General features: G+C 52.0%; 1 protein-coding gene across 2 annotated transcripts; it reads left to right on the forward strand.

Moving 5' to 3' along the window:
• The first annotated feature begins 119 nt into the window (after positions 1-119).
• Positions 120-25788, forward strand: TRIM54 (tripartite motif containing 54). Of its 2 annotated transcripts, none has more exons than XM_066594354.1 (9): positions 120-464; positions 20615-20787; positions 21122-21293; positions 21858-21953; positions 22442-22675; positions 22910-22932; positions 24035-24159; positions 25416-25493; positions 25652-25788. In XM_066594354.1, exons 1-9 carry the CDS (start codon positions 297-299, stop codon positions 25708-25710), a joined length of 1128 nt encoding a protein of 375 aa, XP_066450451.1. In that variant the 5' UTR covers positions 120-296; the 3' UTR covers positions 25711-25788. The 2 variants fall into 2 exon arrangements, with proteins under 2 accessions (XP_066450451.1, XP_066450450.1); XM_066594353.1 differs by having other exon boundaries at positions 123-464; positions 25413-25493.
• The last annotated feature ends 340 nt before the right edge of the window (positions 25789-26128 follow it).

Here is a 26128-nt window from a genome sequence, read left to right on the forward strand (position 1 = left end):
TGTGACAGCTGCAGCCGTCCTCCCGTCGCTGTCCTCATCGGGCAGCTAAAAATACTGCAGGAATTCCTCGGCCCCCTCCTGCCGCCGGGGTTTAACGCTGTCCGGCCGGCGCTTCATGCCGGCAATGCACACAGGGTCCGGGGTATTATTTCCTCGGGAAGGAAGGGGTTAAAAGCCTCTTCCCGCCCCGGAGGGTATGATAAGAGCCTCTAAAGTTAGAGCGTGCGCGGTCTGACCAGTGACAGTCTCGTGAGTCGCCGTCTGCATTGTGTCTTGTCTCCGCGGCCGGCGCAGGGATGAATTTTGCCGTAGGGTTCAAGTCTTTGGGGGGCGACACTCAGACGATGGACAACCTGGAGAAGCAGCTCATCTGCCCCATCTGCTTGGAGATGTTCACCAAACCCGTGGTGATCCTGCCCTGCCAGCATAACCTGTGCCGCAAGTGTGCCAATGACATCTTCCAGGTACCGAGCGCCGGAGGACGATGGTCTGCCGTCATGTCTGTAGTGGATGAGGGTCGTGGGCCGGTGGCACACAGACGGGGTGGGCCGAGCTCCTTGTATGTGCAGCATTTATGACATACGTGTCACCTGGTGCCTGTGGATGTCGTATGTAGAGTGTCGACTGCAGCGCGTCTGTCTCTTTATGCTGAGTGTAAAGTGTATAGTATATAGAGAGTCTGCAGAGTGCCCACGGTCTAGTGTATATCTATAGGGTAGACGTCCGAGTGCCCACGGTCTGGCGTATATCTATAGGGTAGACGTCCGAGTGCCCACGGTCTGGCGTATATCTATAGGGTAGACGTCCGAGTGCCCACGGTCTGGTGTATGTCTATAGGGTAGACGTCCGAGTGCCCACGGTCTGGTGTATGTCTATAGGGTAGACGTCCGAGTGCCCACGGTCTAGTGTATATCTATAGGGTAGACGTCCGAGTGCCCACGGTCTGGCGTATATCTATAGGGTAGACGTCCGAGTGCCCACGGTCTGGCGTATATCTATAGGGTAGACGTCCGAGTGCCCACGGTCTAGAGTATATCTATAGGGTAGACGTCCGAGTGCCCACGGTCTGGCGTATATCTATAGGGTAGACGTCCGAGTGCCCACGGTCTAGAGTATATCTATAGGGTAGACGTCCGAGTGCCCACGGTCTGGCGTATATCTATAGGGTAGACGTCCGAGTGCCCACGGTCTGGTGTATATCTATAGGGCAGACGTCCGAGTGCCCACGGTCTGGCGTATATCTATAGGGCAGACGTCCGAGTGCCCACGGTCTGGCGTATATCTATAGGGCAGACGTCCGAGTGCCCACGGTCTGGCGTATATCTATAGGGTAGACGTCCGAGTGCCCACGGTCTGGCGTATATCTATAGGGTAGACGTCCGAGTGCCCACGGTCTGGCGTATATCTATAGGGTAGACGTCCGAGTGCCCACGGTCTGGTGTATATCTATAGGGCAGACGTCCGAGTGCCCACGGTCTGGCGTATATCTATAGGGCAGACGTCCGAGTGCCCACGGTCTGGCGTATATCTATAGGGTAGACGTCCGAGTGCCCACGGTCTGGCGTATATCTATAGGGTAGACGTCCGAGTGCCCACGGTCTGGCGTATATCTATAGGGTAGACGTCCGAGTGCCCACGGTCTGGTGTATATAGGGTAGACGTCCGAGTGTCTACGGTCTAGTGTATATCTACAAGGTAGACTGCGAAGCGCCCACGGTCTGGCGTATATCTATAGGGTAGACGTCCGAGTGCCCACGGTCTGGCGTATATCTATAGGGTAGACGCCCGAGTGCCCACGGTCTGACGTATATCTATAGGGTAGACGCCCGAGTGCCCACGGTCTGACGTATATCTATAGGGTAGACGTCCGAGTGCCCACGGTCTGGTGTATATAGGGTAGACGTCCGAGTGCCCACGGTCTGGCGTATATCTATAGGGTAGACGTCCGAGTGCCCACGGTCTGGCGTATATCTATAGGGTAGACGTCCGAGTGCCCACGGTCTGGCGTATATCTACAAGGTAGACCGTGGAGCGCCCACAGTCTTGTGTGTGTGTGTATGTGTATATATATATATATATATAGGGTAGACGGCCGAGCGCCCATGGTCTAGCGGAGATCTACAGGGTAGACCATGGACACTTCAGTCTCTCCTCTACACTAGACCGTGGGCACTCCGCAGACTCTCTACATATAGACTAGACTGCTGACACGCTCTAGTGTATATCTACAAGGCAGACTGCAGAGTGCCTACAGTCTTGGGTGCCTATGGAGGGTAGATTACGGAGTGCCTGTGCTTTAATGTAGATGGCAGAGTGCCCGTGGCATGCTGTGTATGTAGTACTGCCGAGTTCCCCACGCCGCCTTGTGTATGTAGCGGGTAGGCTGAGTGCCCACGCTTTGGTGTATGCACAGAGGGTAGGCTCCTTAGAGGGAGGGGGTGATCTACTCTTGTAGCTTTCGAGGGTCTTGAGATGCACTGGGTACTGAGTTGTGACAGGAGGGGGCGCTGCGTACATTGGTGGGGATGTTGCTGGAGGCTGAAGACGCCGACCATGGATGGAGATTACTTCATAAACTACATCCAGGAGGATTGTCCCCGCTCAGACGCCGTCACCGAATCCACAGCATTTACTGTATATGGGGTGATTGCTTCTCTGAAAGTAGGCGTTCTGTTTCTTCCTCTTCTCTATGCAGCCCAGACCGCCATGATGCTTCTTCAGAGATTGTCTTCCAGGCACATTTGGTTCCCCCCGTTTCTGTGATCTTCAGACACTTCTTTAGAACCTCCCATCCTGGTTCCCTAATGGTGCCCTCCTGCTACTAATGATGTACTGTAGATTGTACCCCACAGTGCCCCTTACAGTGTTTGGTGTTGCACAGTGCCCAACGGGTGTGCCCCTGACAATAATCTACACGGATAGCCCAAAAATAGGCAGTGCTTCCACCAAGTGCCCCCACCGTAGTGCTCCTGCTGTAGCCCTAATAGTAACCCCAGAATTAATGCTGGCAGAGCGACTCACGGTATTGGTGCTCCCCTGCTGTGCCCCCAAAAGTCTATGCCAACCAGAATGTTCTTAACAGTAATCATGTGCCATGGTGCCCCTCTCTAAGCTCTCTGGCACCAATGCCCGTGTGCTGCCATGTATGTGTGCCGCAACTGGTCGCCCCGACAGCGTTGAGTGAGTAATGAGCAATAAACTTCTGCAGAACTGATCTCGCTGCCACCCGCTGCCAGCCACCGCCCATTGGTGATCGACCTGTTGATTAGATCCCACACCTTTCATAATTGCGCCGACGCGTTTCAGCGTTCTTGTTCATAGTTTGAAACGTGAACATAATTTAGGAAGATGTTCTTCTGCTGGACGTCACCCAGCGGGAGTTTTGTTTCTTCTGCTTTGCATACATGTGGAGCTGCCGCCATTTGGACTTTGCGCGCCGCCTCTCCCAGCATCCTCTCCCCCCACCCCGCCCTCCGAGAGACGAAGCTGTGGGACGAGCAGAGGGGGTCCGCTGTGAGGAGCAGCGTCCGGGGTGTGTCAAACTCTAATAGCGGCCAGAGAGGGGATGCTACATGAACTGCACGGGGCCACAGAGGGGTCCTATTACTGGCAGGGACCGCAGAGGGGTCCTTTTACCAATTGTGGCCACAATGGGGGCACTATTACATAACGGAACCGCAGTAGAGACAGCACTACTAATTGGAGCCAATTATTACTATAGGGGGGAACTGAGATATTTGCCTTGTGCAGATGAGAATAGGGCTGATCCCCCTCACTGTCTAATATCTAATCTGGGTCTCCTCCCTTTCATCCCATTGCTTCTAGTCTTTCCTTGTGCAGATGAGAATAGGGCTGATCCCTCTGCACTGTGACAGCCCTTCAGATATTTGTAGACAGCTATTAAGTCTCCTCTCAGCCTTCTCTTCTGCTAAACATTCCCAGATCCTTTAACCGTTCCTCCTAGGACATGATTTGCAGACCGCTCACCATCTTGGTAACTCTTCTCTGAACTTGCTCCAGTTTGTCTATATCATTTTTAAAGTGGGGTGCCCAGAACTGGACCCAGTATACCAGATGAGGTCTGACTAAGGAAGAGTAGAGGGGATAATGACCTCCTGTGGTCTAGACTCTATGCTTCTCTTAATACATCCCAGAACTGGACCCAGTATTCCAGATGAGGTCTGACTAAGGAAGAGTAGAGGGGATAATGGCCTCACGTGATCTAGACTCTATGCTTCTCTTCATACATCCCAGAATTGTGTTTGCCTTTTTGGCTGCTGTATCACATTGCTGACTCATGTTCAGTCTATGATCTATTAGTATACCCAAGTCTTTTTCACATGTGCTGCTGCTTAGCCCAATTCCTCCCATTCTGTATGTGCTTTCTTCATTTTTCTTGCCCAGATGTAGGACTTTGCATTTCTCCTTGTTAAATACCATTCTGTTAGTCGCCGCTCACTGTACAAGCTTTTCTAGATCTTTCTGAATCCTCTTCCTCTCTTCCCTAGTGTTAGCTATCCCTCCTAGCTTTGTGTCGTTTGATCAGTTTCCCACAATTCCCCCCTCCAGATCATTTATAACAATGTTGACCAACACTGGGCCTAGGACAGAGCCTTGTGGTCCCCACTTGATACATTCTTCCACTTGGATGTGCAGCCATTTATGACCACTCTTTGAGTACGATCACTCAGCCAGTTGTGAATCCACCTCACAGTTGCCTTGTCAATCCCAGATTTGGTCATTTCATCAATAAGTATGGTATGAGATACTTTGTCAGATGCTTTACTAAAGTCAAGAAGATATACTATATCCACCGCATTTCCCTGATCATGTTCGGGGGTCATTTGCATTGAGATCGCAGATTGCCATGGCCTTCTGAAAGCCCCCAGCGCTGCCATGAGAGGTTACCTATCCAGCAAGGCCGTGCTGCGGTATTACTGCAGATGGGATCGGACCATCACAGCTTCCTGCCCCTCCAGGGCCAAAAATATCGAGAAATCCAGTTAAAGTCTAATTAAGAAAAAAGAAAAAAACTTTTTGGTCCCATTATAATAAAACCTAATTACAAAACACATCAGCTTTGGTCTCGCGGCGCCCGTAAAGTCCGCTCTATCACAGCGACACGTCACACCAGCAGTGCGGGGTCCTTCTGGGTCCTCCGTCTGCAAGGAAAAAGAGATCAAAAAGTGGGAAGTAGTTCAAAATGTTAAAGGAGACTACAAGACGTTCCTCAAAGAGCGAGCCGGCGCCCCCAAGAGGCGGGCAGAGGGAGAAGCGTCCAATATCCTGTATAAGTAATACTGCGATACCAAATATATAGAATCGCCCCGCCCCCAGAGCAATCATGCCTGCCGCAGCGTGTGCACCGTAGACCCCAGACCCCAAAGATGGCGGACGCGCGGTTTGGTCTGGTTTCTCCATTTCGCTTCACTTAGTTACTAAATGTAGTAGTACGTTTTTCAGTACATTCCATAATATCAGTGGAAAATACAAGAAGCCATGGCCGGCGACGGGAAATGAGAGCTGCGCCCGTAAGGGGGTTAATATTGTGTCATCCGCCTGAGCTGTTGGCGGAGCGCGGTGGTACTAGTATACTTCATTAGACTGCGCTATTCCTCGTGTCGCCTGTCATCCACTGCATGAGCTTGATCTGACAGCGGCCTGGCGCGGTCCTGGGCGTGCGGCACACATTGGGCAGTAGGGCAGCGCTGTTGGGGCTGCACCTCCCAGGAGGGGTATGCCTCACAACCAGCGGGCATTGAGATCATAGACCCAGGACCCAGAGGGGCAAAATCATACAGTGTAGACCTAGCGAGGCCTGAAGTATGTCACCACCGACGGGCGAGAAGCTCCCAGCGCCCGCCGCTCCTTGTGGTATTATTGGATGGGACACCGGACTGTCGCGGCTCCACCCATCGGACTGTCGCGGCTCCGCCCATCGGACTGTGGCGGCTCCGCCCATCGGACTGTCAGAACATCCCAGGAGACAAGCATTTTGTACAATTGCGCCACCATTAAACGCGTAGCAATCCTTTCTCGGGGCGTCAGGTGTGATCGGACAGCAGCCGCTCTGGAGCCCCTCGATGACAGGCGCTGCCACAGCGACCCCCGGCCTGCTCCGCCTCCACTGAGCGATGATTATCGCTGCCACGGACGTCAGATTCACGCACCGCACATGTCCCGTATGAAGGGCCCGAGCCATACAGATAGGCAGGCTACCACGCTAGCTCCATGGCAACCGACGACCAGAGGCCGCCGCGGCGTGCAACCTCCCAGCATGAGGACGTGATAAGTGCTGCAGCGTATACGTCTCCATGGGGGAAAGCAAACGTAAGAGACCTTTCACACAAAACGGAATAAGCTGACGCACCGCGATCCGCGGTAAATTGTAGACAGCAATCCGCAGGCCGCCCGCCGGCAATCCCGCATCAGAATCTGCCGTTAGACTGGAGGCTTCTGGTGTGGGGTTCCACATCCTCGGACTTGGATGCGTCAGGCGTCGTGGTTCTGTCCCGCGTGAAAGGTCAGTTAGTGCGGATTGTGTCGCGCTTTCGTATGTACATGCACTATATATATATATATTAGAGGCCGCGCCTTAAGACAACATTCATGAGTGCACAGATCTCCTCTAGAGGCTACAGTCACCATATAATAGACACCAGCGCAGTGATCACAGCTGACGACATCTCTGATTGGGGGGGTGCACTTTGTCTTTTCTTCTCCATCCAGCCCAGACTGCCATGAAGATTTCTTAAGTTTCTGGCTTGCCTGCACACGCTCTCCATCCTGCTGCTCTCCCCTTGTCCCTCTCAGATCCTCTCACAGCAGAAGTGCCCCACAAAGTAATACTGCAGCACGCACTAATAATTGCCTGCAGTGCCTGCTTCGTGCCCCCCCACTGTAATCATTCCCTTCTGTGCCCCCCTCAAGGTAATACTGCCCCAGAATCATTGTTCTACTCCCCACATCTCCATCCTCAGCGTTGGGTCTCTGCTGACAGGCTACAGCAGCCTGTTTACAGCAGCAGCAGCCAATCACAGATGTCCGTGCTGGAATGGTATCCCACACGCAGGCTGACAATGCAACATGATAGCAGAGAGCAGAAGCTGCGGCAACCCAGAAGAGGGGAGTATACAACTGGGGAGAAGTTAAACATGAATAACCCATTTCCAGCAGAAGCGAGCCCCCCGTGCCCCTCCACAGTGTAGTACAAATACCATGGAGACCACCCGTACCAAAGACGAAAAATCTGAAACTTCCATCAAACCTCCATTTAGCTGAGCAGGAAGAACACAGAGCCCTCCTGATTCAGCAATGGCCGGGCTGCCTCGCTGCCTGTCCAGTTATGGGGGCCACCGGTGTGAGCCGGGTATGGGGTCAGTGGTATGAACCGCTGCTGGTGAAGGATGGGACCTGGAAGGGCTCCTGTAAATTACAGGCTGTAACCCCTTCACTGCTGGAAGGGTGACCTGTGCCCCTCACTGCAGTAAGGTAGGGGGGACATTTAGGGGGACCCCTGGGCCATGTAGCAGGACACATTACACACTCAGCCCAGGGAGGGATTTCCAACAGACGACACCTCCGGTCCTTCTGCAGTGACTGGAAGAAAGCAGCACAAATGTCTCATTTGTAAGTTCATGTGAGTGAAGCCCAGCGATGTTTGTGGTCAGGCCCCCCCCCCCCCCCCTAACTTCGAGGCGTGGGTGCCCTGCGATCCCTGCAGCCCCTATTGCTACACCACTGAGGTGGGTCTTCTAGTCCCTGGTCTGTGTTTGTTAAGTGCAGGTAGGACTGGGAACACTCAATCACTTACCCGCTCACTTACTTAATAAATAACCAATGTCTTACAACTTCTTGCTGAAATTGTGGGGTAGGCCACAGCTTTATTTATTAAACGGTCTCAACGATAACTTAATTTAACGATCGATCACTATCCATGCTGTCCGTGTTAATTCTTACAGTTCGTAAACCGTCCACTGAGGACGTTTGTAAGCCCCGTTCCTTCGGCTTGCAAACCTTCCTCTATTCCTTAACAGCATGGACAAATTCCGGGCCACACGGGATGTGCCGCGTTACTGCGGCTCATTCCGTCCCCACCCCACCAACCCGAGCTAGAGCTTTCTCGACCCCATCCTGCAAGCCGGATAGGAACGTATCCAGCCCCACCTCGTTGAGGTGAACCCCGTCCCTCTTCTCTTCCAACTCCCAATGGCGAACCGCCCCCCCTCCAATAGACTGAACAAACTGCGATATTTTCATGTTCACCAGCCTCCTGGCTCTATCCACCGCTTCCAGGTTTCTTGCTCCATTCCAGTGTCTCCGTGCCACTATGTCCGACCAAACAATGATGCATCCATTAAAACATTCCCGAAAACGCCACAAATCCTGTTTCATAATGACCAACAGGTCGCAAGTCTTTACTTTCCCGAAATCGTTCCCCCCGGCGTGAACAACCAAAACCACTCTCCGGGGGGTACTTCTGGCAATGTCCACCACCAACTTCCACATGTCGGGCTATATCAGCCTCCGGACTCCGTGCCAGGTTACAGATGTTCCGGTCAGGCCTAGCTCCGATCCTAAAGGCCGAACGGCTGCCCTCCTTTCCGCCCAGTAAATGTAGGAGTGACCGATTATATGCACTTTCCACGGCTCCGCTGCTGCGAACAAATGAAAACCAAACGAGGGCAAAAAACTTGAAAACACATGAGCCTACCGCTAAAACAGAAACCGGGATACCGGGTGCTAACTTAAATCTCCCCCAGTTAGATCGGGTCGCACATATGACTTATATGTTTGTGACTTCCATCTCCCAAGCCGTTTTACACCATCTTCGTTCATCCCTCCCGCATCTGCCGACGTTGCCGCTCCAATTCTAAAAGAATGGGTCCTGAATTCCTTCGGGTCGAGGCCCATAGTCCTCAAAGACGATTTTCACCCCGCCGAAACTTGAAAACGAGTGAGGGGGGAGGCCGGACGCGTGGACCAAAAATTGCTCCCCTGCCGGCCTTGATGTCATGTAATTGGCTGCCATATCTACTGGGCACCATCCTGACGCGTAAACCGTCATCCACCACTACCACGCCGTCAACCATTAATCCTCCCAGCATAACAACTTGCTCTTCGGCACTAACTCACCGATCCTGAGCGCCGCAAAAAACGCCAGTAAGAATGCCGTCCTGAACAGCAACGCCTCGTAGTCGTTGTAACACGTGACTTGTAAAGAGTCCAATAATTTACAGAACAACTGATACGAAATCGGGCGACGGGGAATCTGAACTGACCTTTTCTTTCTTCCACCCGCGCACTATCTGGCGAAAAACGAACTTTGTTGTAACGTTCTTAAAAACCGTGCAACTTTAATAAAAATGCCACGCCCGCGAGGTGCTTTTTGCCAAATCTACCGACGCCCGTCTCACCCGCAGAGACGCCAACATATCCAGGGTCGCTGAACGGGCCTTCTCGCCCCCAGCCACAGAACCGTCCACAAAAAACAACCATTTTTTGCCACACCACGTTATAATTTTCCAGGTTCCCCACCGCTATGGATGACTCGACAAGCTTCAGCAGCTCTGCTCTACCAGTTACCACAAGAAATGCGGGCAGCGTACCTCCAATGCATCCGCCTGTGGGTGCCGCTCTCTGAACCGCTCCATCTGCGAACGAGAGAGCGCGTCAACTGCCACGTTTTTATAACCCGGTACATGTTTTGCCAGTAAATATATATTAAGCTGTAAACATCTCAGAACCACATGTCTCACAAGCGCCAACACCGGTGGGAAGATGATGACTGCCGGTTTATAAATTGCACCACTGAAGCATTATCGAACCCAAAAACACACCTTGTGGTCTTGTAACTCCTTGCCACCACCAACGGGAAAAAACTCCAACAGAGTAATGTTTTGATTCCATCATTTCTCCAACCAGGATACCGGCCAGGGTTCCCTGCACCAGTGATTCCGGAAAATTACACCAAAAACTTGTTGATCCCGCTGCGTCCGCGGACAGGCTAAGACCTGTATCCGACCACTCCTCTTTGAGGCAGACCACCTGCCCATTAAAGGCTTCCAAGAAGATTTTCCATATGTGTAAAACCCCTCGTATCCCTGGTGTGACTCTAATGAAGTAATGTGGCTCCTTTATAGAGACAATCTTCTAGAAAAACGCGACCCATGAGCCTGCATGTGACGCAACGTAACTTTTTTACATTGTACGACATCGTTTACCGTCTGCCGAAGGCGGGCCATTTTATCTATCGGTAGTCTAAAAACCATTTCCTCGGTGTCTATCTCGATCCCTAGGAAAAATCAGCCTAGTCACCGGGCCCATCTTTTTTTTTTTGTTTTGTTTTTTTTTTTTTTTTTGACAATGGGACCCCCGCCTCATGCATCAGCGACCGGAAAGTATGCAACAAAAAACCCCAGGTGCCCGATGATACCGTACCGATAAACAGGAAATCATCCAGGTAATGGGTCACCGATGTGATGCCCGTTTCAAACCTGAGCCTCCATTCCCGGAAGGAACTGAAAAGCTCGAAGTAATAGCCTGAAATCGAACAGCCCATCGGCAGGCACATGTCGTAGAAGAACTGGTTATCTACCCTGCATCCCAACAAGTGGTAACACTCAGGATGAATCGGCAGCCGCCTAACAAACCGAACTCAATGTCGGCTTTCGCTAACTGTGCCCGCTTACCTGCTGCTCTAACCAGAGCGACCGCTTGGTCAAAGGACGCATAAACCACCGATGCTTGTTCTTTTGTAATGTCATCATTTGCTGACTCCCCTTTTGGGAAGGATAGATAATGTATCAGTCGAAACTTGCCTGTCTCCTTCTTAGGGACTAACCCCAATGGGGAGACCCGCAAATTCACAAATGGTGGTTCGTCGAAAGGGGCCGGCCATGCGGCCGGCCGCCACTTCTTTATTAACCTTTTCTTTCACTAGCTCTATATATTTTTTTTTTTTTTTTTTTAATTTATTTATTTAAAAAAAAAAAAACGATTTTAAATTTGCGCACATAATGGAAGCTGCCTGAAAGGAAAACGGGATTAAAAAACCGTAGGTAAAAACCCTGTCTAAGGATTCTTGCTTCCTCACCCTTGAAAAGTAGGTTTTGAGGGCGTTGCGTTAAGATGAGTTTCAACCATACGCCGAAACGTGCCGACGAAAGTCCTCGTCATAGCGCCACCACACGACCCACAGGCGAGTCCCGAGGAATCTGAAACCGTAAACCATCCTTGACCGACTCTTCGCTTCTCCCGCTCGCCACCGCTGACGAGTCCCGGGCGCGTGAGTTAAATTACCAACCACGGGAAAATTACCAACCACGGGCGAGCCTCGGCTCCCCGCCACCAAAAATTGGATCAGAAATAGTAAACCATCTTTTACCGATTCTTCGCTTTTCCCGCTCGCCACCGCTGACGAGTCCCGGGAGCGTGAGCCACATTACCAACCACGGGTGAGTCTCGTCTCCCCGGATGACCATAAGACCCTTTTTTTTTTTTTTTGTATATATGAGTCAACATCACCACTGGCTGCTAAGCCACCGCCCTCCTGCCCCGCAGGCGGGCCCGAGCCCCCTGGGGAACCACAGGACACCGATAACACATCACTTTTATCTATTTTACTCAACACCTATTTCAACACCAAAACCAAATCATTTTTCTCCGCTGCCTTAGCGGGATCCATAACATTCTTCCATGCATTTAAACAATGTAACTCACCGGCATGACCGTCCTCCGGCACCGCCAAGGGCAAGGTCCCTGCCATCCTTCCTCCGGGGCTCCTGCCTCTGCTATACGATGGCTGCCGCGTACTCACATGCAGAGCTTCTCTCGTTGCAGAACCACTTGCTGTACAAAGGTGGCCCTGCTCCGGCCGTTCTTGTGGTGTATCCCGCCTCGCGTGGCGTATATTGTGCATACTTGCTGTATAAGGTGACGGAGGTGCTGCTTGGCGGTAGGTTTCCTGGTGATACCGCTGACCTGGATCCCTTGACCCGTCGCCCAGAGCCTCTCCGCTTGGTCTCCTCCTGTTTTCGCTTGCCTCTGCCCCTAATCTAGCAAGCTCGCTTTCGCGCCTTTTCTGGTATCTCCCTCCTGGCTCTCTCTTGCTGTCTACGTTCTGCACCCACACCTTGTCTATTGCCGCTAGCGCGACTGGCGTAACCCTGCGATGAATCACCCCCCCCCCCCCCGGAAGATGGGCCACCACGAAACATGGATTGACATAGCAGAGCCTATGCGTGCTAGTGCCTGCGATTGCTTGCTGCTGTAAAAAATGATGTCTGCGAGCCGCACGGCTGCTATGCTCGCGACCCTGGGTGCTGCCTGCGTACCCGGTGCCAGCGGGTGTGATATATGGTACGTGCTGGCTATAGCGCCGCCTATGTGCGGAGTGACCGACATAGGCCCCTATTGGGGGCCCTCCGTAATGAGTGCCACCCCGGACGTCCCCCTATCTCCTGATATCTCCCCACTTTCCCTGCATCCCTGTGCGCTCCCTGCCCTAGTGCCTACACTGCTAGCAGAGCTGGTGGCCGGGCTATAATCCCTATCCCTCCCCCCCCCCCTGTGTTTTCCCTCCTGGGCAATGGGTTTAAGGGCCTGGCCACCTGCTCCCCTGGGGCTTCTCCTCCCCCCCTTCTCCCCGGTACCTGACGCTGCCGCATCGCTGTGCCGCCATCTTGAGAGGGCCTGCTTTCCCGCCATGCCTCCACACGTGTCTCGTGCCTCCTCAATTGCTCCGTGCTGTGTGCTGCTGCAGCCGTGCGCCCGACTGCGCGCTGGCTCCTGGACGCGGAGCCTCCGCTTAATGCTGCCGCTGTGCCTCTTCTGCCTTGCGGACTGCCGATTGGCTGTTCCCGCTGCTCCTCCGCGGGCCCTCCAACTGCCGCGCGGTTTGAATCTCCCGCCACACACATCGTGGCGCGTCCCGCCGCCGCGACCGCTCCTGCGGCCGACCCTCTTAGCTGCGGGGCTTGGGCTAAGCCTCGCTGGGGTTTTTTTTCTTCCCTTCGGGCGGCCTCGCCCGGCATCCCCCGATTGCTCCGCTCCTCCACTTGCCGCCGGAAGCCCTGCAGCCGGCCCGACTGGCCTCCCCGACTCCAAGCCCGATCGGCAACTTGCCATTATTTCCTCCAGCCACTCAGCGCCGTCCCGATGAATCGCCTCCTGGATCTGCGCACGCAGGTCAGCCATCCTCAGATCTTGGGGCTTCTGGATCCCACGGACTTGAATGTGCTCCTTTCTTCCCACTTGCAGGTACTCTTTTCTGCGCCTCCCTTCTTCTTGCTGCTCCTTCTCTCTGTTGCACTCTCGCTGCTTCAAAAATCCTCTTTTTCTCCTTGAAAACTTCTTATGCTGCTGTCTCTGCTCTGTCCTTCTCTCTTCACCGCTTGACTCCTAACTGAAGCTCCTTCCGCTCCCCCCCCCTTCTTTCCTGTCTAAACTCCACCCCTTATGCTCGCTCTGCTTAACCCTTACCGTGCCTGTTCCCAGTCATGTGCCGCTTCCTTAGTTAGCTCGCGGCATTCAGTATTATAAATATATACAGACTTGAAGACGCGTACCTCCACCCAGCGGTCCCAGACTTCAGGATGCTTGGGCATGAAGAATTGAGTAGAAGAGTACCTCTGCACTGGGCCTTGTGTAGGGAAGCCTTAGGACTGGCTCATGTGCGCTCTCTCTGGGGGCTCACTTACTGATCATGCTGATCCTTGCATTCAGGAAATCTCTCCTTCTCTTCCATCTTCAACACAAGAGGACTGAAGGTGCCCCCATGTGCTGCAGTGCTTTGCCCTCTGTGATGGAACTCAGATGGAACTCCTTTCCCGCTCTCAATCACCTTTATAGCCTCTCTCACACCACATGACAGGACATAAATTGATACATTTACAGACAGTCAGCTCACACTTTGCAGACATTAACCCCTCACTTGCTGCAGCTGTGCAATACACATACCAGAATGACAAGACAGTTTTGCACAGTGCAAAAGACATTCATGTAGGACATTATGGAGGGGGCCCGGAAAGCTTGTGCTGGGCCACCACACATGGAGTCTGTGGGGTTAGAGAATATCGCCAACAAAGGCCGCTGCTCTAATTTCTACTGGACCCGACTCCACACCTCAAAAAGTGCAAGTTGCATAAGAAGACCAGCAGGGGTCCTAAGAGGTCAATTAAGACTGGGGAAAGGACACAACCTTGCCTAGGACACCTAAAAGGCCAACATAGTTGTGACAAACTTTTGAAAGTGCGGGCCAGTGTGTAAGAGGAGTGTAGATAACGCCAGGATGCTGCTCGGCATGTAGACTGGGTTTGGGAGGTGTCTGCATCATGATGGTCACGGCGGTGGCTCTGCCAATAATGTTTGAGGCTTGACGTCCTTGAGTGACCTCTATCCGAGTTCATTAAATTGGGAATGCTCCGCTAATATTTAGCCTGGCTCAGACGCAGTGATCATTGCTCAAAAGACGTCTGTTGAGCGATAATCGTTGTGTCCATTTACAGGGCAAGGTGATCGCTCAAACGGCAGTGTGATTGGTAGTTTTGAGCGATCACTTTGCACTCCGAGCGGGGCGGCTTGTCTTCTGCATGTGGCTGTTCTCTGCTCGGAGCGCACAGCTGTTATACAGCCGAGCGCTCCGAGCGGGGTATGCAGAACACAGCTGGACCGCTCTGTTCTTCATACCCCGCTGTTCACTGGGCGCTTAGCTGGTATACAGCAGAGCGCTCCATCTTAAGTATGAAGAACACAGCGGGACCGCTCTGTTCTTCATACCCCGCCTGTTGTCATGGAGCGGGATGAAACAATGGTATCCGCTGTATCCCGCGGTCAATCCCTGATGAGGCTCATCGTCAGCACGCTGAAAGACAACGATCAGCGACTGGTTAACGAAAACTGCCGGATGTCAGTGCAGCTGCACAACGATTATCACTCAAAAGACGGTTTTTGAGCGAATTTTGAGCGATAATCGTTGTGTCTAAATGGGCCTTTAGAGTCTGTAAAGCAGAACAGACAGCGGATCTGCTGTATCATCAAAGCTGTTCAGTTCTGGGGTATTTTAGGTGATAAATAGGCTTGCCCGCTCTAAGGATCTCACAAGAGATGGTAATAGAGTAGCTGCTTGTTCCCCCATGTGTAATATGCCAAAAGTATTAGGACACCCACCAATCCTGTGCTGCCAGGTGAAGGGGATATGCAATGTAGGGGGGTTCCTCCTGGGAAGGACTAGGGGCATTTGTTATAGTGAAGTCCACCCTCCACCAATGGGTACAGAGACATCCATGACAATGTGGCATTGCCCCCCTGTGGTAATACTCTGGTAGAGCTCCATGTCTCCACCAACATGACGGAGCACCATGTCATACGGCACGCAGGGTTGAGGCATGATTTGAGGAGCAGAACCTTTGCCAACATCATTGGCCAGCCTTAGGTTGGAATCTCAATCCCGTAGAGCGGGACAAACCAGAACACTGTATTCGTGTGCCCAACATGCCCCTTCACTACCTGAAGCTCCCTCCACATATCTATGGGGATCCGGTGGGAAGCGGCCGCAGAGGGGGACCCAACACTGGGGGGTAAAATGTGACTACAATCCGATTTAACCCCTTCTATGTGCGTCCCAAGACTTCTGTCAACATAGTGTATTTGCTTTGAATGAAACAGGTGAACCAATACACCTGAGACTGGACAGAGGTGTCGAATAGTGACTCACTCTACATGAATCTCTACTGAGATCGGGGCGATGTGGACCCATGAGAGGGGAGGAGCTGATGAAACGGGTGCATGCTTTGTCCTTTCTTCTTTGCTAGGTATACTATAATGTGGCCTTCCATTACGGCTTTGACGGTGGCCAACAATCAGATGGAGTCCTCTCGGCGAACGGCATCATTAGCCAAGTATTTAGTTCATTGGGCTTTAATTTATGATCCATAATCATCAGAGTTCAACAAATCGGTGTGAAGTTCCCGCAGCCAAGAATGAGTTTGTGGATGGGGAATTTCCAACATCATCATGACGGCAGGATGAGAAATCACTGGGATGTAAGGAGGTCCTCAGGAGTGACTCCACCGGACTCGTAAAAGTGAGAAACTGAGCAAATCGTTAAATATAGGCAAGCATGTCTCTAGAAGCTGGGGAATTCTGCTCCAGAGGCGGAGTGGAAGAAATGAGGATTTATGGCGACATTGAAATTTGGAGTGTCCATAAGAGGCGGGGGTGTAGTGAGGGGGGGGGGGTGCAGTGCGGGGGCCCGGGGCCCGGGGCCAAGAATCTCCTCTTGAAATAAAAGGAGTGGAATAAGTGGAACAAAGCAAAGTGTAATCTGTGAGACCTATAAAGCACCAAACAGTAAAACCTGCTGAGCACCAGTAATAGTATGAGCCTGGGATGGGGAGCCTGGGATGGGGAGTCATGGATGGGGTGCCTGGGATGGGGAGCCTGGGATGGGGAGCCTAGGATGGGGGATAGGACCATCCTTAGTGAAGGCCGGAATCTCCTCCTGTTAAGTAGTAAGTGATTAATCATCGGCTCGGTGGAAGGCTCTTCTCCCATCAGCTGTTCAGCCATTGTGTTGGTCCAGGAGATTAGCCGCATATGAGAGGTGAAATCAGATATGTGGGCTAGGCAGTGACATACATCTGTAAGGTGAGGTGGACGGGTGACTGTCACACCGAGGCCGTGGCTGCAGCCGCTTCTTTACTGTAGGCCATGCAGCAACAGATATGGTAGTAAAGCCTGCGGAGTATACATACTGTATATAGCTGAATACAGTAGAAGAATGACAATCTCTGAATGCCATCATCTTGGGTAAGACAAAGTCACTTTCACTAATTACACCAGCTGCCTTTGTACTTTGCTCAGGTGCCTTTGGGACTTTGTCTCTACTCTAGCGCCATACTTGCCGTGGTGCTGGTCACTGATGAGGCCTCCAGTATTAGACGGGCGCACTGTTTGTGGCACTGCTCTGTGCTACGACTTCTCATGGATCCAGCACCCCCTTTGCTAGTGACATAGTTCTGGTGCTTCTGCCTGAACGCTGTAGGAGACGCTTGGTGGCCAGATCACACCTCTGGTCTGTGGGGACACTTGGTGCCCGGATCACTCCACCGCACTCTGCAGAGGACCCTCGATGCCCACATCATTCCACCGCACTCTGCAGCGGACCCTCGATGGCCGGATCACTCCACCACACTCTGCAGCGGACCCTCGATGGCCGGATCACTCCACCACAATCTGCAGCAGACCCTCGATAGCCGGATCACTCCACCACAATCTGCAGCGGACCCTCGATAGCCGGATCACTCCACCGCACTCTGCAGTGGACCCTTGATGGCCAGATCACTCCATCGCACTCTGCAGTGGACCCTCGATGGCCGGATCACTCCACCGCACTCTGCAGTGGACCCTTGATGGCCGGATCACTCCACCGCACTCTGCAGTGGACCGTCGATGGCCGGATCACTCCACCGCACTCTGCAGCAGACCCTCGATGGCCGGATCACTCCACCACACTCTGCAGCGGATCCTCGATGGCTGGATCATTCCACCACACACTGCAGCGGATCCTTGATGGCCAGATCACTCCACTGCACTCTGCAGCGGACCCTCGATGGCCGGATCACTGCACCACACTCTGCAGCGGACCCTCGATGGCTGGATCATTCCACCACACACTGCAGCAGATCCTTGATGGCCGGATCACTCCATCGCACTCTCCAAATCTATGCAAGTGCAATGCCAGAATATCACATAGCGGCGGTACATACATACAGTACCAGAACCAAGCTCATAACATTAATACATGTAAGGTCTCATTCACATCAGCACTTTTGGGTTTCATTATCCTGCCCAGCGCCCAACCGGATCCCATTGACTATAAGGGGGGCAGTTTGGTCTCTGGCCAGGCTTCCATGCTGCCCTATTTCATTTCTTTTGTTAGTGGGTTTCAGTATGGAGGACCCCCGGACACTGATGTAAACGAGCCTGAAGAAATTGTGTTGTGGGGGCGCCGGTGGGCTTACACCTTGAACTGTCAGAGGGGAGGCGGCAGCACCAGGAGGAGGAGGCATGTAGCTCCACAAGACAGTGCCGCCCCGGCAGAAATTATATGGCTGAGTGTACCAGCAGGGGGCAGTAGACCACAGCCTACGTCTGCCTGGTGCCGCCTCTACAAGCTGGGACCCTGTGAACCGCATGGGTTGCACACAGCTAAGGCTGGCCATGGTCCTTGGTCCTCCAGGGGGGTATGACTCCCGCTCTTGAGTAGAATCACATGAACGGGGGATGTCAACCGTGATTAAAGATGCTCTCTGGATTGTTTCTGGGGGTCCTTGTATCCTGTGATGAGCGCCGGACACTCTCTTACTTGGCACTTTACTGAAGAAGAAACCACCCGATCCCAGCTGACAGGTCATCACATGACCGCTACACTGGCTGACAGGTCATCACATGACCGCTACACTGGCTGACAGGTCATCACATGACCGCTACGCTGGCTGCCAGATCATCACATGACCGCTACACTGGCTGACAGGTCATCACATGACCGCTACGCTGGCTGCCAGGTCATCACATGACCGCTACGCTGGCTGCCAGGTCATCACATGACCGCTACACTGGCTGACAGGTCATCACATGACCGCTACGCTGGCTGCCAGATCATCACATGACCGCTACACTGGCTGACAGGTCATCACATGACCGCTACGCTGGCTGCCAGATCATCACATGACCGCTACACTGGCTGACAGGTCATCACATGACCGCTACGCTGGCTGACAGGTCATCACATGACCGCTACGCTGACTGACAGTTCATCACATGACCGCTACGCTGGCTGCCAGGTCATCACATGACCGCTACGCTGGCTGCCAGGTCATCACATGACCGCTACGCTGGCTGACAGGTCATCACATGACCGCTACGCTGGCTGCCAGGTCATCACATGACCGCTACACTGGCTGACAGGTCATCACATGACCACTACGCTGGCTGCCAGGTCATCACATGACCGCTACACTGACTGACAGTTCATCACATGACCGCTACACTGACTGACAGTTCATCACATGACCGCTACGCTGGCTGCCAGGTCATCACATGACCGCTACGCTGACTGACAGTTCATCACATGACCGCTACGCTGGCTGCCAGGTCATCACATGACCGCTACGCTGGCTGCCAGGTCATCACATGACCGCTACACTGACTGACAGTTCATCACATGACCGCTACGCTGGCTGCCAGGTCATCACATGACCGCTACGCTGGCTGCCAGGTCATCACATGACCGCTACGCTGGCTGCCAGGTCATCACATGACCGCTACGCTGGCTGACAGGTTATCACATGACCGCTACGCTGGCTGCCAGGTCATCACATGACCGCTACGCTGGCTGACAGGTCATCACATGACCGCTACGCTGGCTGCCAGGTCATCACATGACCGCTACACTGGCTGACAGGTCATCACATGACCACTACGCTGGCTGCCAGGTCATCACATGACCGCTACACTGACTGACAGTTCATCACATGACCGCTACACTGACTGACAGTTCATCACATGACCGCTACGCTGGCTGCCAGGTCATCACATGACCGCTACGCTGACTGACAGTTCATCACATGACCGCTACGCTGGCTGCCAGGTCATCACATGACCGCTACGCTGGCTGCCAGGTCATCACATGACCGCTACACTGACTGACAGTTCATCACATGACCGCTACGCTGGCTGCCAGGTCATCACATGACCGCTACGCTGGCTGCCAGGTCATCACATGACCGCTACGCTGGCTGCCAGGTCATCACATGACCGCTACACTGACTGACAGTTCATCACATGACCGCTACGCTGGCTGCCAGGTCATCACATGACCGCTACGCTGACTGACAGTTCATCACATGACCGCTACGCTGGCTGCCAGGTCATCACATGACCGCTACGCTGGCTGCCAGGTCATCACATGACCGCTACGCTGACTGACAGTTCATCACATGACCGCTACGCTGGCTGCCAGGTCATCACATGACCGCTACGCTGGCTGCCAGGTCATCACATGACCGCTACGCTGGCTGCCAGGTCATCACATGACCGCTACGCTGACTGACAGTTCATCACATGACCGCTACGCTGGCTGCCAGGTCATCACATGACCACTACGCTGACTGACAGTTCATCACAACTTGTAGAGATGGCAGCATTCTGTGTGCTATAGCGCCATCTTCTTTAAGACTGGAAGTGTAAGACCAGACGGTGGAGGAATGGTGTGTGAGATGCAGTCTTTCCAGTGGAGGGCGCTGGGGAGCTGACCATAGCCATTATTTTAGCTGTATCAGCAGAATGTAGTTTTGTATGTTGTGGGAAGACGCAGGAGAGGAATCCCCCCAGTCCCGGTGTGTCATATTAGCCCTCAGATGAGGGTCTTGCCCCCCCACAGGACAGGACACCTATGGCCAGCAGTACTATAGGACATGAATGATATAGTATAGACAGGCGTGGGACTCGTAGACATAAGTCACGTTGTTTATGTCACCTGCCAGCAACGATTAGAGCCGAACCTGTCCGGGGCAACCAAATGTCAAGGTTTCTGAGACTCATTTTTCTGTAGGCCTCAAATCCCCTCTGGCAGTCGCGAGGATCCAGCACCGTATCCTCAGGAGGACGCTTCCGCTGCCCCTCATGTCGCCATGAGGTCGTCCTGGACAGGCATGGCGTCTACGGGCTACAAAGGAATCTGCTGGTGGAAAATATCATAGACATCTACAAGCAGGAGTCGTCCAGGTAAGTCCCTCAGTACAGAGAGGTCGGTATAGTGATCGGGTCTGTACTGGCTGTCTACATCTGTATACAGGGAGCTCCCCCTAGTGGTGGCTGCAGGTAGAATTATATTAGTAGTCCTGCCTCTCCTTCCTGCACTGATATATTATAGTTCCCCCATACTGATATATGACGGGATTAATCAGAAGGGCTCAGCCATAACTCCAGGATGGTGGACATTATCTGTGGTGGAGGACATTTGCTGGAACTCTCTCTGTGAATTATTTACATGGGCCGTGAGATTTTCTTGTTGCCCGTGTCTCATAGTGACGCTGTGATCCTGATCATTGTCTTCTAGGCCTCTCAATACTAAAGCAGAGCAACACCTAATGTGTGAGGAGCACGAGGACGAGAAGATCAACATCTACTGCCTGACCTGCGAGACCCCCACCTGCTCCATGTGTAAGGTGTTCGGAGCCCACAAGGACTGTGAGGTGGCACCGCTCTCCAGCGTCTACAAGAGACAGAAGGTACCGTCACCCCATCGCTGCCTGTAGGGACCAGCAGAGAATGCCGCTGCTTCACCAATCTCCTGTCACCCCAGCAATGTCCATAAGGACCTGCAGAGAATGCAGTAGTTTTACGGGTTGTCACCTCTTCATTGCCCACTTGGACCAACGAAGAATGCCATGACTTCACCAGTCTCTTGTCACTCCATCAGTACCCATTGGGACCAGCAGAGAATGCCATGGCTCCTGCCCTGGTCCGGTAATGGTGGCTGCGGGTGGCAATCAATCATGTTCTGACCTCTGAGTCTAAGCCTTCCGGCCATGACTAGCTTCAACTGCCTCCTCCACCCATCAGTCATTACCGGCGGAAACCTTTTTGCCTTATTCCTTATAGTTGGTAGAAGTGAGTCTCTCGTCTGGCTGATCGATGCCCCCAATGGCTGGGAGTCATGTCCCCACATATACCTCCCATCTTGGCAGGTTACTGCTCCTATGTCATGTTGGGGTGGGTATTTGCCTCGTGTACCCCCTTATCAACAATCTTGTTACTTGGAGAGAGTTGCAATGACTTCTGTTTTTCCACAGAGCGACCTCAGCGACGGGATCGCCATGCTGGTGGCTGGGAACGACCGTATCCAGGCAATCATCACACAGATGGAGGAGATCTGCAAAAGTATTGAAGTAAGTGCCCCAAATCCTCTCTAAGGTATGTCTACATGTAGCGGAATTCTTGTGCAGATCAGCGTCAAAATCGGCATGTGCCAGAACAGATGGGGCATCACAGTTTGGTCAGACGGTTCCTGCCACTGGGACCCCCACCGATCACTAGAACAGGGGTCCCAAGCCTTCTGTCTCTCCTCATTGGATGAGAAGGTTGAATGGAGAGGTGGTCAAGCTCCATTTGTAGTCTACGAGGCTGATGCCGAGATATCCGAGCTCTGTAGACTATGGGAAGGCACCACCTGATTGCCGCTTCATTAAACCTCTACCTCACTGTAGTTGTCCACTGAGGAGAAATGAGGGTCTTGGGACCCCTGTTCTAGAGATTGCTGGGGGACCCAGTGATCCTGGTGATAATTGTCTATAGTAGGCCCGCTGCTTTAAGTTAGAAGCCCCTTTTATAATAGCCCAACCTCTTCCTCGTGGTAATCTTTGGCCTCTGGCGGCAGGACAACAGTCGGAGGCAGAAGCAGCACCTCAGCCAGCGCTTTGACTCCTTGTACAGCATCCTGGAGGAGAGGAAGAAGGAGCTGCTGCAGATGATCACCCGCGAGCAGGAGGAGAAGCTGCAGTACGTCAGGGGTCTTATCCGCCAGCATGGAGACCACCTGGAAGTCACGTCCAAACTGGTAGAGACGGCCATTCAGTCCATGGATGAACCGCAGATGGCGCAATTCCTGCAGGTGAGAAGTGTCAGTATATGGCGGTGTATCTCAGCTCTGTTGCCCCCAACAGGTCATGTTCTCGGGATTGCACTGGTGATGTCCTCAGACATTACCACAGGTCTTCTCTACAGGATAGCCTGAGCTGGGGAGTGAGGACTGCAGATGGGGAACACTCGTCTACACAACTCTGGTCAGTGACTATTTCAGGAGCCATAAAGCAGGATGTCTCATGTGTCTTCTCTCTTCTTACAGCAGGCAAAGGAGCTGATCAAGAAGTGAGTAACACGGGAATCACGAGGGAGTCACGTCTGCTGTGTCCCATGATGCTACATGTCCTACTGTGCAACTGTGTCCCATCAGGACTTGTCATGTTGGGTCGTTGTTCCTCGTCACATCGTACAATGTTATGTGTCGTCAGGGTTCTTGTCATGTTGGGTCTTGTCTCATTACCTCATGTTACGGCATTTTAGGTCTCGTGATGTTACAAATCTCTAACCATATTTAATTCACAATAGAACACAAAACATATCGGGGGGGGGGGGGGGAATTAGTGCATATAATTCCAGGAATCACTGCCTGTGAACACAGATCTCCGTACAATCCCCAAATGTAAGCTACAGCTGTATCCTGCAGAGGAGCCGTATACCAACACGATCCAGGAGCGCCGGCGTCCTCTCTGGGCCAAAGCTCATTTACAATGGACCGGGGCACAATGGAGAACGGATCTGTGATCAGAGGAATCACTGCCTGTGAACACAGATCTCTGTACAATCCACAGATGTAAGCTACACCTGTATCCTGCAGAGAAGCCGTATACCAACAAGATCCAGGAGCGCCGGCGTCTTCTCTGGGCCACAGCTCATTTACAGTGGACCGGGGCATAATGGGAAAACTGTTCTGTGGTCAGAGGAAGCAAAATGTGACATTCGTTTTGGAAACATCAGAGGCCGTGTCCGGCCGACTGAAGAGGAGGCGGACCATCCAGCTTGTTATCGTTCATTTCTCCAGATGCTCTGACTCTGCTGATATTATGTCCTGTAGATGGTGGATACTTAAAGTCTTCAGTTTTACGTTGAAGAACATTTTTCTGGTTGGTCCATAATGTTTAGGCGCAGTTTCTCACAGATTGCTGAACCTCCGACCACCTTTACTTCTGAGAGACTCGGCCTCTCTAACATGCTCTTTTTATACAGTCATGTGGCTTAGTGGAAAATTAACCCTCCAGCTGATTTTCATTGGTACCCCATACTTTTCCAGCCTTTGTTATCCCTCCCCAGCTTTTGTGAGATGTGTTGCTGCCGGCAATTTCTCAATGAGTTAATTTTTTTTGGTTAGATGAGATTTCCAAATCATCACATTCATCCCTGTTGTTTCCAGGATCACAGACATGTCCAAAGTTTCCACAATAGACCGTCCAGACCCCGGCTATGAGAACATGGATCACTTTTGTGTCAACGTAGACCTCGTGTCTGAGATGCTGAGGACCATCGATTTCCACACAGGTGGGTGAGGATGATCAGCACCAATAACATCATTGATTATAGAGCCCAAATACACCTAAACTCCAAGCTGGTTTACAGCCTGGGGATCACTGAGATCTCCTGGTGACATCACACATGTAATACACACCCTGCCCATGTAATATCACATATGTAATACAAAATGTGATTGTTCCCAGCAAGAGAAACCAAGTAATCTTGAAAATATGAGACCTTTTAGTGGTTAACAAAAATACATGATGTTCCAGCAGCTTCCAGAACTACTTAGAGGCAAATACGTATATTTTCCTGTTTCTCCAACATAAAGCCCCCCCACCAGGACATTTATCGCACCAGATCAGGACACATCAGACGTGGAACATGAGAGCAATCACATTTTGTTCTACTGGCAAACACCGTACCAAACCCTTTTCTTTTTACATATGTAATACAGACGTTCCCCATGTAATATCACACATGAAATAAAGACACTCCCCATGTAATATCACACTTGTAATGCAGACGCTCCCCATGAAATATCACAAATGTAATACAGACACTCCCCATGTAATATCACACATGTAATGCAGAGGCTCTCTATGTAATATCACACATGTAATTCAGAGGCTCCCCATGTAATATCACACATGTAATACAGACGCTACCCATGTAATATCACACATGTAATACAGACACTCACCATGTAATATCACACATGTAATGCAGAGGCTTGCCATGTAATATCGTACATGTAATACAGACACTCCCCATGTAATATCACACATGTAATGCAGAGGCTCCCCATGTAATATGACACATGTAATATAGACACTCCCCATGTAATATCACACATGTAATGCAGAGGCTCTCTATGTAATATCGCACATGTAGTATCAGCTATGTAATACAGACGCTACCCATGTAATATCACACATGTAATACAGACAATTCCCATGTAATATCAGCTAAGTAATACAGACGCTACCCATGTAATATCACACATGTAATACAGACGCTACCCATGTAATATCACACATGTAATGCAGAGGTTCTCTATGTAATATCACACATGTAATGCAGAGGCTCCCCATGTAATATCACACGTAATACAGACAATCCTCATGTAATATCAGCTATGTAATACAGACGCTACCCATGTAATATCACACATGTAATACAGATGCTCCTGGTGCACATATGACTGTGATTCCACTATTTTGGGGATTACCCGTCTGCTGAGAACGTCTCGGTCACCTGTTGCTGTTCCGTGTTTTTAGCAGTCCAGGGGGACGAAGAAGAAGATATATTTGACACAGAGGAGGTGGAAGTTGAGGAGGAGAGGCCTGAATCTACAGAGGGTAAGAGGAGACGTGATGTATGATGTGTGATACTCCCTGGTCGCCCCTCCCCCGTTGTGATCAGGCCCCGCCCCTCATTCATTATCTATGTGTAATAAAGTATTGGCGCAGCACCTTCTTATATGAGACTAATTCTCTGTTCTCTCTTGTGATTCCAGACTCTGGGCCCCGGCAGAAGACGGCGACCCCTCAGCATGCCGACTATGGCGGGGTGTAGGGGACCCCGGATTATTGCACCGCCGTGCGCCATTTATTGTCAGGATGTTTAGTAGAGTGAAATAAATACAAGAACCTGCGACTGTGTGATGCCTCTGTTGGCGCCACCATACATGGGGGCAGTCTTCTGTGGTGGCCATGATCGCGTCTCTTCCTGGACCCGCGGGGCCCTTCTGGGTGATAATATTGGCCCCCATCCTGGGATCAGGGGTGGCGCTGTAGGGGGGCGAGTAATCCGTACCACCCGGTGCCTGCGGGAGCTAAAGCAGCATCTCCCGCACGTGGTGCATGCTGGGTGTGGGCCCCGGTACAGATTTGCATTCGGCCACGCTGCCTGAGATACGAGGTGAAGAAAAGTGATGAGTTTTTGCAATATAATATTCTAGGGAAAGACTAGAAATCAGATCCAACATGCAGCC

The sequence above is a fragment of the Eleutherodactylus coqui genome, chromosome 1 (assembly GCF_035609145.1).
Source record: "Eleutherodactylus coqui strain aEleCoq1 chromosome 1, aEleCoq1.hap1, whole genome shotgun sequence".
Lineage (NCBI taxonomy): Eukaryota > Metazoa > Chordata > Amphibia > Anura > Eleutherodactylidae > Eleutherodactylus > Eleutherodactylus coqui.

Bases quoted from the DNA above. Each gene is read 5' to 3' on its own strand.
- TRIM54 (XM_066594353.1), top strand. From the start codon at position 297: ATGAATTTTGCCGTAGGGTTCAAGTCTTTGGGGGGCGACACTCAGACG. The intron at 465-20,614 runs GTACCGAGCGCC...ATTTTTCTGTAG, and splicing joins GTGCCAATGACATCTTCCAG to GCCTCAAATCCCCTCTGGCA. The intron at 21,954-22,441 runs GTAAGTGCCCCA...CTCTGGCGGCAG, and splicing joins AGATCTGCAAAAGTATTGAA to GACAACAGTCGGAGGCAGAA.